The 10,932-nt window shown below is 41.4% G+C and overlaps 1 protein-coding gene across 1 annotated transcript in view; it reads left to right on the top strand.

The window, feature by feature from the left end:
- Positions 1-5,183: 5,183 nt before the first annotated feature.
- SEC24A (SEC24 homolog A, COPII coat complex component) overlaps positions 5,184-10,932 on the top strand; it is a 65,153-nt gene continuing 59,404 nt past the window's right edge. The window contains exon 1 of the mRNA XM_043983986.1: positions 5,184-5,480. Within this exon, the coding sequence (XP_043839921.1) occupies positions 5,399-5,480 (82 nt within the window). The 5' untranslated portion in view covers positions 5,184-5,398. The remainder of the gene's footprint in view (positions 5,481-10,932) is intronic.

The raw sequence follows: 10,932 nt of genomic DNA, 5'->3' as shown, positions 1-10,932 counted from the left end.
TTTCAGTTCCTTGAATAAGAGTTTGCAGAAGTACTTCCTTTCTAAGATATAAGGTCTTTTGGCAGGTAAGAGATCAAAGTGAAGCAGACAAACTGTTCATAAAGTACACGTTTTCTCATCTAAATAAAAATTTAGCTATTTTGTTGCCTGATTTCTTTGTGCAGTTTCATCTGAGAGATTTTTCACCTCTGGCCTTAAACTATTGTACAAGAAGACTTGATGTTTCACTCTCTGGATAGCTATATAGAGTACTATTTGCAATTAAACTTTAGATATTACATTAGTGGTATCAGAAATGAGGACGATTAGAGAAATTATAGCAATGCAAAAAGATACCAGGCATTAACTAATCAATCAGATTCACCCTCTCCACCCCCACCAAAAAAAAAAAAACCAACCCTCCTCCAAACAGATTTAGAAAATATATCGGGTTGAATCTGGATTGGGAAATCCAGACATTTCCAGAAATGAGAATCAGACAAAGAGATCTATGGGGTTGGGCTCTGGCAAGGAGCAAGTCAACCAAACCACTCCACTATAGGAAGAAGCTGTATCCTGGGGTAAGACGAGATCCTAGAATCAGCACAGAAGAGCCTAAACCTGTGAAGGGTGCTAGAACAGATGTCAAGTAGCAGATTTGTCTGCCACTACCAAGTTCCAGGTGACAAATCTAGGGCAGACTGGGAAGACCTGTACCCAATAATGGCGTTCCAAAGAAAGGCGTGGTCTTGGGTCCTGGGCTGGTACTGAGAGGAACAAGTTTAGAAGCAAGCAGCAGTAGTCTTATTTGGACCTGAGGGCATTCTCAATTCTAGCTTCTAGCCTAGTTTGAAGCTGCAGTAGAATTGTAGGGATCTCAGAACAAAGGGTAATAAGTCTAGGTTCTGTCACTCAGAGTCAATAGAGCTTTCTAAATGACTAATAGTGGCTGAGTCTAACCAAAGTGTAACTCTTGCTCAGACCCAAACTGGTCACTGAAAACTTATAAAAGTCCCCACACTCAATACCCACAAGAAAGCAGGAGCAGGATCAGCACTGATTTTTCCCTCTAGTAGTGCTGCAGAGCCCAGTTCTAACATAAAATCTGAAATCAGAAAATACATTAGAAGAATAAGCACACACACAAAAATCCCACCATAAGCCATTTTGGTGACAGAGATGTTCAAAACACAAACCTAGAAAAGAATGACTCCAAAACATCTACAAGAAAAACCTCAAGGGAAACCACAACTTGGGCACAAACTCAACTAAAATTTCTGGAAAAGAAGAAACAAGAATACAAAAAGTTAGTTTTTAAATATTTTCTGTAAATGAGTGGGACAAAAGGGGGGAAATGAGAGCTAGGGAAGAAAGAATTTGGAAAGAGAATTAATAGCTTAGAACAAGAGGTGCAACAAACTCCTGAAAATTAGAATGGACCAAATAGAATGTAATGACTTCTTTTTCTGTTGTTGTGTTCAGAGGTAGTTCGGAAGGTTCTATAAGTTTTAGTTTTTCCAGTTAGTATGATCTAAAGAGAGGTATGGTCAATCATCTCCTGGTCTTTGCTCTGGTCTGTGAGTGATCACAAGCATTCCTTTCTACCCTGTAACTGTGACCAGAGTCCCTGCTCCTGGTAGTCCTTCTCCTCATCCTGGAATTGTGACCCAGAATCACACATCAGCAATGCAACAAAGTCCTGTACCCAGTGCCAGCAAATGTCCCCGTCATCTCCTTTTCACCAGTTTTCTGACACCCCCCTGCCCCCCCCCACACACACACACCAACTCTGGGCTGAGAGCTCCAGAAACTGCTACTGCCAGTGTTGATTCAGCTAACTTCAAGGCCTGTGCTAGCTTGCTGGGGTGACTGAGCTGGACTGCTCTCCACATCCCAGTGAGACAGGCCCTTTCTGCCAACCTTCTAAGTTGTCTTGAACTGGAAAATTCTTTTACACCATCCTTTTGTTGGCTCTGCCACTCTAGAATTCATTTTGAGGCATTATTTTAATGTTGTTTGAAAGGAAATTTGGGAGAGCTCAGGCAAGTTCCTGCCTTTGCTCTGGCATCTTGGCTCTATTCCCAATTCTTGGTTTCAATAATTGCGGGTGCTTTAGGACCTGTTGCTGGCCATGTGGCGGTGATGGAATTCTAGATGAGCTATTTAAAATCCTAAAAGATGTTGCTGCTAAAGTGCTACAATCATTGTGCCAGCAAATCAGGAAAGCTCAACAGTGGCCACTGGATTGGAAAAGATCAGTTTATGTCTCAATCCTAAGGAAAAGCAATACTAAAGAATGTTAAAATCACTGAACAATTGCACTCATTTTACACATCAGCAAGGCTGTGCTTAAAATTCTACAAGCCAGGCTTCAGCAGTACATGGACTGAAAGTACCAAAAGTGTAGTCTAGTTTTTGAGAGGTAGAGGAAGTAGACACCAAACTGCAAAGATTTGCTGGATCGTGGAGAAAGCAAGAGAGTTCCAGAAAAACATCTACTTCTTCTCCATAGACTACACTTCAAACCTTTAACTGTGGGTCACAACAAGATGTGGCAAGTCCTCACAAAGATGGGAATACCCAGTCATTGTCTCCTGAGGAATCTGTCTGTAGGTCAAGAAGCAACAATTAGAACTGAACATGGAACAACAGATTGGTTTAAGATCGGAAAAGGAATAGGACAAGGATGTATATGTTCACCTTATTTATTTAACTTCTATGTAGAGTACATGATGCGAAATTCCAGTCTGGACAAATCAAAAGTCAGAATTAAAGTTGTCATAAGGAATATCAACAATCTTAAATATGCAGAAGATAATACTGATGGCAGAAAGTAAAGAAGAATTAAGAAGCCTCTTGAGAGTGAAAAAGGAGAATGTAAAAGTTGGCTTGAAGCTTAACATGAAAAAAAACCTAAGATCTTGGCAACTGGTCCCATCACTTCCTGGAAAATAAAGGGAGAAGAAATGGAAGCAGTGTCAGATTTTCTTGGGCTCAAAGATCACTTGCAGACAGCAACAGCAGCCATGAAATTAGATGCTTGCTTCTTGGAAGGAAAGCTATGGCAAATCTGGACAGCATACTAAAAAGCAGAGACATCACCTTGCCGACAAAGGTCTACATAGTCAAAGCTATGATTATTCCAGTAGCAACATATGGCTTTGAGAATTGGACTATAAGGAAAGCTGAGTGAAGCAGAATTGATGCTTTTGAATTATGGTGCTAGAGAAGACTTTGGGTCTTCTCATTGAACAACAAGGAGATCAAATCAGTCAATACTTAAAAGACATTTATTCAGACTATTCACTGGAAGGTCAAATACTGAAGCTGAAGCTTAAATACTTTGCCAACATAATGAGAAGACAGGACTCGCTGGAAAAGACCCTCATGTTGGGAAAGATTGAAGGCAAATGGAAAAGAGGATGGCAGAGGATGAGATGGATAAAAAGTGTCAAGGAACATGAGCTTGAACAGACTTGGGAAACAGTGAAGGATAGAAGGGTCTGGTGTGCTATGGTCTATGAGGTCGCAAAGAGTTGGACACAACTGAACAATAACAACATCTGGCCATGTGGTGGCCCATTCCTGAATGGATTTTTCAGTTTAGTGTAGGGTAGGGGCTACCTGAGTTCAAAGAACAAAAAGCTTCCTGTTTGGGGTCTTAGTTGCATCTCTTCCTTTTAGCAAGTAGTTTGCTCTTTTCCTTTGGCTCTCCTGTACATTGGCGGGGGGGTGTATTTCTCCACATCCTTCCACAAGCTTCTATGAGGAACATAAACTTAACTAAATGAATTTGGACCTGGGTTCTACAGGCTTTACCCACTATTTTCTTTCCTAAGTGGGTGACCAAATGCGATTTTCCAAATGGATGTGTTCTGGCTTAGATGCAACCTTGTGAGTTCTAGAGGTTCCAGTGAGAACTTGTGGTTGTGACAGTAACCTGGTAGCAGGGAAATCTTCATTAGTGAATACAACCACTAACAAGAAGATTGGTTCAAGCATAGACCAGATATGTACCAGAAATGGATTATATAGTGTAATGCCAAGGGATATGTAAAATGCCTAATTAGTTGTCCTACAAACTGCTTTATGTTCTCATAGAGGTTTAAGTATTTGCGTCACAGAAAATATTTACACTACTTCTGTAATTACATCCTGTTTTAAGTTTCTTTTTGTTAAACATAACCTTGTGAGTATCCTGTGTAGCATACCTTTTAAATTAACTGCCCTATCCCTAATTAATAATATATATCGGGTACTTTTTAAAAAATTGTGTCCTTTTATGGGTGATCTAGATGTGAGCCAATAATAAAAATTGTCCAGGGGAACTGGGTTAGGGTTAAGGATGCAAAGCACATAAGAACAGAGAGGTCTAGCCTTTTTCATTAAAAGCAGGCCCCCTCAGCTCCGAACCTGGCCCAAGTTATATGTCCGGGTCTGGAGCAGAAACATCCCTTGGATATCTCAATATCTACATCCCCTGTGCAGCTGCAGCAGACCCAACAGCCGTTCTAAGAGGTCAGACGTTATACTAGGCTTAGAAACAAAATATAAAATCCATTTCTGGAATGCTATTCATACAAAGATTTCAAAGCACTTTACAAACACGAGGCACAAAACCAGTGCTAAAACCAATCTAACATCATTCGAAGTGAAAAGAACTCTTAAGTGGAGGGGGAGGAGAGGCAGCGGCGAAGAGTCAATCTCACTATCGGTCCCTGTCATATGAACGTGGCTGGGCTCTCTCCACTCCCCGACTCTCCAAAGTGCCAGAAATGCAAGCAAGCTGGCATGGGTCTCGGTTTCCCTCACTGTAAAGTGGGTTGGGCTCAACGGCTTCGGATGCCCTGTCCAATTCCAGATCTCTAAGCCTTACCGGAAGGGAAATGAACCACACGGAGAGCAAGTGCCAGATAAATTCCCTCCCCAGTACAACTAGATGAGTTGGCAGAGGGCTTGGCTCCGTGACGTGGCGGGCAGAGTTCTCTCTCACCCCGCCTCCTGATCCACGCGTGACGCACAGCGGATAGGGCGAGGCAGGAGAGGTCGGTGAAGAAGCCTCAGGCGCCTCCCCTCTCTGGTTCCAGCCCACTAGGAGGAAGTGCCACGTGTACGTCGTGCGCCTGCGCGGCCAGGCGGCTGACAGGCACTTCCGGCGAGGGCGTCCCTTCTCCCGGGTCCCCCTCCCCGCCTCCTCTTCCTCTACTTTTCCGTCCCCCTCCCTCCCCCTAGTCCTCCCCCAGTCCCCCAACCCCGCTCCCCTCTCCGGCAGCGCTGGCTCCAGGGCCGGGAGGCTGTGGGCCGCATGACGAGAGACTGAAGACGCCGCCACCGTCCGCCCGTTCGCTCACGGACCTTCACCTCCGGGCCCTCCGGGACGGCTCGGCCCGGCCCGACTGGAGCAGCTCGCGCGGTCGCCATGGCCCAGCCGGGGAGGCTCGGCGCCAGTTCTCCGGCGCAGAATGGAGCCGTCTCCGCCGTGGGGCCGTCCTACAGCAACGGTGAGTGCCTCGGCCGGCCTGGGGAGAACGGAGGACGCGCGGCCCGGGAGGGGGCCGCCTACTTCTGCCCGTGCCCCCGGCCCGGGCGCCCCGCCGGCTGCCCCAGATTGTGGGGTTTTTCTTGTCAAGGTCCCCACCCCGCCAGGCGACTGACACCGAAAAGTCCCGGCCACTGCAGAGATCTGGACCCTGAGGGATTTCGGAGCCGTCATTTTAAAAGGAGGGAACTGAGGTTTCTGAGAACTTCACCCGCGGCTACACAGCTCCAAGTGAGGAAGCCGGGGATTCCAGCCCTGCCTCTCCACCACACTACCCCAAAAAGCTCCTAGTTATAGTCCCGGGGCAGGCATTCCCTCTCCCGCCCCCTTCCATTCCGAGAAGCACCCCCCAGCCCACCCCACCCCCATCCCTACCCTTTACCTAAGCCCGGAATGCGCCCTGTCTAGGGCGAGTCTCGGAATCCTTACTTAAAGCCTTGTCAAGCTCCATGGACACCAGCTCCGGGAAGCCTTCTCTGATTCCGACCCCCCACCCCATTTGTTAGCGCTTTCCTCAGATTACCCAGATTGTGGACGTGTGCTATTCCCCCGTAGAATGCAGACTTACTCGGAGTGAAACGTTTGAGTTAAAATCTGCTTTTCTGCTTACTCTGACCACTGTAGGTGTTCTTTAGGAAACGCATTGGATAATAGTCGAGGAGATAGCAAGGACATACCTTGTTTGTTCTACTTTTAAGGACCAGTCTAGAATTAAATAGTATTATTGGATTTAGAGTTGGAAGAAACTTTTGAGATCGTTTTGGAAGAGGAAACTGAGGCTAAGAAAGGTTTTAAGTTGTCGATTGTATACTTAAGTTCGGGGGCGGGGGGGTTAGTTGTTAAACAAATACTTAAGTGCCTGCTATCTCTAAGGCACTGTTAGGCTTTGGGGTTGTTATGTTTCTGAGGTAGAGGAGGATCTAGATACCTATTGATACCAGGTACTTCATCTTTATGTTTAACTTTATGTTTATCCATGAAGATGAGCAACTTTGTCGTAGTTGCCTAGGGCACCGAGAGGTCAAGGCACTTGGGGGAAGGGAGTTTCTCACTGAACCCAAAATCTCTTTGATTTTGTGACTACCTCTCTAGTCACTATGCCGCAGGGCACTGGGGGATACGTAGACTAAAATGGGCGGGGGGGGGGGGTGTCCAGTAGCTTACATTCTGAAACTACTCACTCAAAAGTTCCCAATGTTTTCTTAATTGCCAAATCTGAAGGTCTTTTCTCTGTTCTAAACCTTCTGAACCGATTTGCTGTATTTGGCACTGTTAACCAGGAGAGTGAGGAGTCCAGGATAATACCGAGTTTATGAACTTGGGTAATTGGAAGGTAGTTTGGCACTGACAATGCCAAATCTTGCCATTTTTATCCCCATAAAGTCTTTTATATATGTTTTTCTCACTCACATATCACCATAGTTCAGGCTTTCTTTGTATTACCCCTTGCCTAGATGATTGCAACAGATTCTAATTGGTCAACCTGCCTTAAGTCTCTCCTCACACCAGTCTATCCTGCACATTGGTGTCAAAGTAAATTTTTCATAAGGGCGGATCTGCCCACGAGACTCCCATAATCAATCAATCCCATTGGCTTCCTATTGCCTCTAGGATCAAATATAAATCCCTCTGCTTATCTTTTAAATCTTACATAACCTGGCCTCAGTCTATCTTTCCGGCTAGATCCAGTCCCAACTGCACTTCTGTCTCTTCTTCTAGGGGGAAACTCCATGGCCTTTGGAGGTTGGAGTTGCCATCCCCTTTGCCTGGAATGCACCTAAGCACCACCATCTTTCACAGATCCTAAAATCACCTTAGTGCTTAAAGCTCCCTTATCCTCACTTCCCAATCGCTAGTGTCCTCCCCTTCCAGACTACCTTGTATTTAACAACTTGATTTATAGTTGTATTTTCTTGATTTAACTTTATCATCTATATCTTCTCAATCTCTCTCTCTCTCTCTCTCTCTCTCTCTCTCTCTCTCTCTCTCTCTCTCTCTCTCTCTCTCTCTCTCTCTCTCATTGCCTACCCCATTGGTAATTGTATCCCCAGAGCATAGTGCCTGGAGTGCTGAGTACTTGCTGATGGATTAGTTTTACTGAGAAAATAACAGTATTTAAATATATTAGTAAGTGCAAGGAATTTTGAGGCAGGAGAGAGCCCTAAGTAGCTAGGGAAATCAACATCGAAGGAAGATAAGAACTCTGAGAGGTAGAGAATCCTTTCCTCACACACTGCTTAACTTTTAAACAAGGTAGAGAGGTTGAAAGACTTTTTAAAGGCTCCTTGTTAGTTTCAGGAGAGTTCCTAGTAACAGGCTGGAGAATAGTTACAATCAAATCCCTGACCCTTCTGCCTGAAGTAGATATGTGACACCATAAGTTTGATAGGTTTGCCATTTGGAATGGGAGGGTCGTGTCATTTTATAGCTTGTCTTGGACTCCCAAAATTGACTTAAAATGTGACTTACTAAGTTCAGTGTACTTGAGAAGAAGTTAATTGGTAGTTCCTTTCTAACATACCAGTTGATCATTGATTGGGATTTGAACTGTTTAACATGTTGTTTGAAAAGAATTTAATATATTTAGTATGTTGCTTTCTGGACCTTGCATCATCTCTTTGATTAAAGGGGAATTTAGTATTGTAAGGTGGCATTTGAAGAGGAATTCACTTACAGTATTTAAAATGTTGATAAATTTAAATTATGATTTTGTCATGATTTGTAATATATTTTGTAATAATGTACAATTTGTTATATACTTTAAGTGATACAATGACATTTACCACAGAAACAAATTGTCCTTTTGTGTGTAGGGTAGTATGTGGGCAGAAGCAAGAATAAGTAAAAGAAAAGGCTGCGGCATCTTGAGCTAAACTGAACAATATGTTCATTCCATTAAACTAAGGGGGGAAAATTATGTAAACTGATTTTTATCACTAGGCTATTTAACAACTTGCATAAGTAAAGTTGGAATAATTTAAAGGCACTTGCTCTAAGTATCTCAGGTTTCATTCACAATGTATAGAAAAGCTTGTTATCTTTCCTTATAACCTCTAATTACAATTACAGTGATACAAGAAGCAAATATCTATTAGTGCATTTGTAAACTTAAAAAATATAAAACTATAATCGTAATATTTCAAAATGATTTTTAAGTGTTATGACAGAATTGGAGCTATTTGTATGAACTTTGCATGCATATATTGAACTATAATAGATAAATGCCCTCTTCGGTTTTTTAGCTTTAGTTTATATTCATCTTGAAAGCCTTCTATTGTGCCTAAGTCTCCACAGTATTATTTAAAAGTATGAACTTCCATGAGATTCTGATTGAAATATATTGGCTCACTTAGGCATCTAACTCTCTTTGACCATGAAGATGATAATTTCTTTTGAGAGTAAAGAGGTTTCTAACTTCCTCGCAGGAAAGGTGTTTCTGATGTCAGTTATATTCACTTCCAAGTCCTAAATATTTGCTGGCCAAGAATGACACTGAAAACTCCATACTTCAAATGGAATATAATTCAGTTGAGTTACATATTATATGTATATACATGTGTGGTGCTTTATAGTGAGGTAAATGGTATGGATACCTTGAAGGTAGAGAGAGGAAGCTGAGGTGTCAGTGACTTAATTAGGGCACACAACTAGTAAATCTCAGACTTGGGACAAGGGACTCCCAGGCCATTGTCCTTTTTTTTTTTTTTTTTTTTTGGTGAGGCAATTGGGGTTAAGTGACTTGCCCAGGGTCACACAGCTAGTAAGTGTTAAGTGTCTGAGGCCGGATTTGAACTCAGGTACTCCTGAATCCAGGGCCAGTGCTTTATCCACTGCGCCACCTAGCTGCCCCCATTGTCCTTTCTACTACAGCAGCCTGCCTTACTTTAAAAACAACAACAAAACCCATATAGTTTATGAATCACAAGGGTGAGGTTATTCATAGGTTGTCTAGAAAGGTTTTATTAGAGTAAATTGCTATATGCATATATACCTTTCAAATTCTAACTTTAAGACTTCTTAAGCTGTCTTTGGCCAGTTTGTAGTTAGAGTCAAACACTGTTGAATGCCATTAAACAGCTACTTTATTGAACAAATTGATGAGAGCTGTTAGGACATGTCTGTGCCATTAATACGGAGAATCCTTTTTAGTATAATTGAATAAAGTATGAGTTGATTATCTAAATTTTGATCAACTTATAATTTTTTCATTTGATTTTAGGTCTTAATTCTCGCAAATTTGTTGTGTTTTTTTCCTTTTTTTTTTTTGTCAGCCAATGAATTCTTTGTCAATAGTAAAGCAGCTACTCTAACAATCTAAATATAGCTTTACTTGTGTTAAAGTGTAGAGTGCTTATTTCAACATTCTGAGGATCATTTATAAGAATTGAAAGTAATTAGAATCAAAACACAAAAATGAATAAAAATTGACTTGCATATTGTGCTGGTAATTAGTACTGTGAATGTCTTGTGCTTTTATTCAATCTAAATGTCTTAATGTGTCCTATTGATGGCACCATCATCCTTATTTTCAAAATTGCCAACAATTATTTATTCTTAAATTCCAACTTTTATTCAGAAATCTGTATCCCTTGTTCCTTACTCATCTTCCTGCTTTATTGACTTTCTTTGTTTAATTTTCCTTTCTATAGTATTACTTTCTACCTTCACACTTTATGGATTTATTACTAGTTTCTTGAAATCACCTTATATTTTGCATTTTAACATATATTATTTTCTTCTTTTAGATCATTTCTTATTTGTATTTTAAGCATAAATATGCCAAAAGATTGTCCTCTGGAAGACATTTGGTTTCCATTTTTACATCCTTGTGATTGTTTAAAATGCTTTCAGAGGAAATATTATGTATGTGGTAATTTTGTCATTAAAATTGTTACTAAAAAACCTAATCCTTTTTACTTGAAGTGAAGATATAGAGGAACTGAAGTTGGCACTGTTGTGACTGATACACAGAAAGACTACTGCAAAAATGTGAATTAATAATGATTATATGGATTATAACAGTAACTAGCGTTTATGTAGTATTTTAAGTTTTGTAAAGCATTTTTAAAATGTCTCATTTGACCTTCACATCAACCCTGTGAGGTAGGTGCTATAATTATTCACATTTTACAACTGAGGAAACTGAGGCAAAAAGTTAAGTGACTTGCCCAGGGATACACAACTAGCAAATTCCTGAGGCCAAATTTGAATTTATATCTTCCCGGTTCTAGGCCTATTGTTACAGCTATCCACTGTACCACCTATCTGCCACTTAACTGTAGTATTTAATATTGTAACCCATTAGAAAAAATCCCATTCCTATACCCAAAAAAAGCACTTAAAGAGTAGAGAAAAACAATTTAGTTCAGCATTCCGGATTTGCAAAGAAAATTTAAGACTGATTGTATTTTTTG

Source organism: Dromiciops gliroides, chromosome 2 (assembly GCF_019393635.1).
Source record: "Dromiciops gliroides isolate mDroGli1 chromosome 2, mDroGli1.pri, whole genome shotgun sequence".
Classification (NCBI taxonomy): domain Eukaryota; kingdom Metazoa; phylum Chordata; class Mammalia; order Microbiotheria; family Microbiotheriidae; genus Dromiciops; species Dromiciops gliroides.
This window is presented reverse-complemented; position numbering and strand designations above follow the sequence as displayed.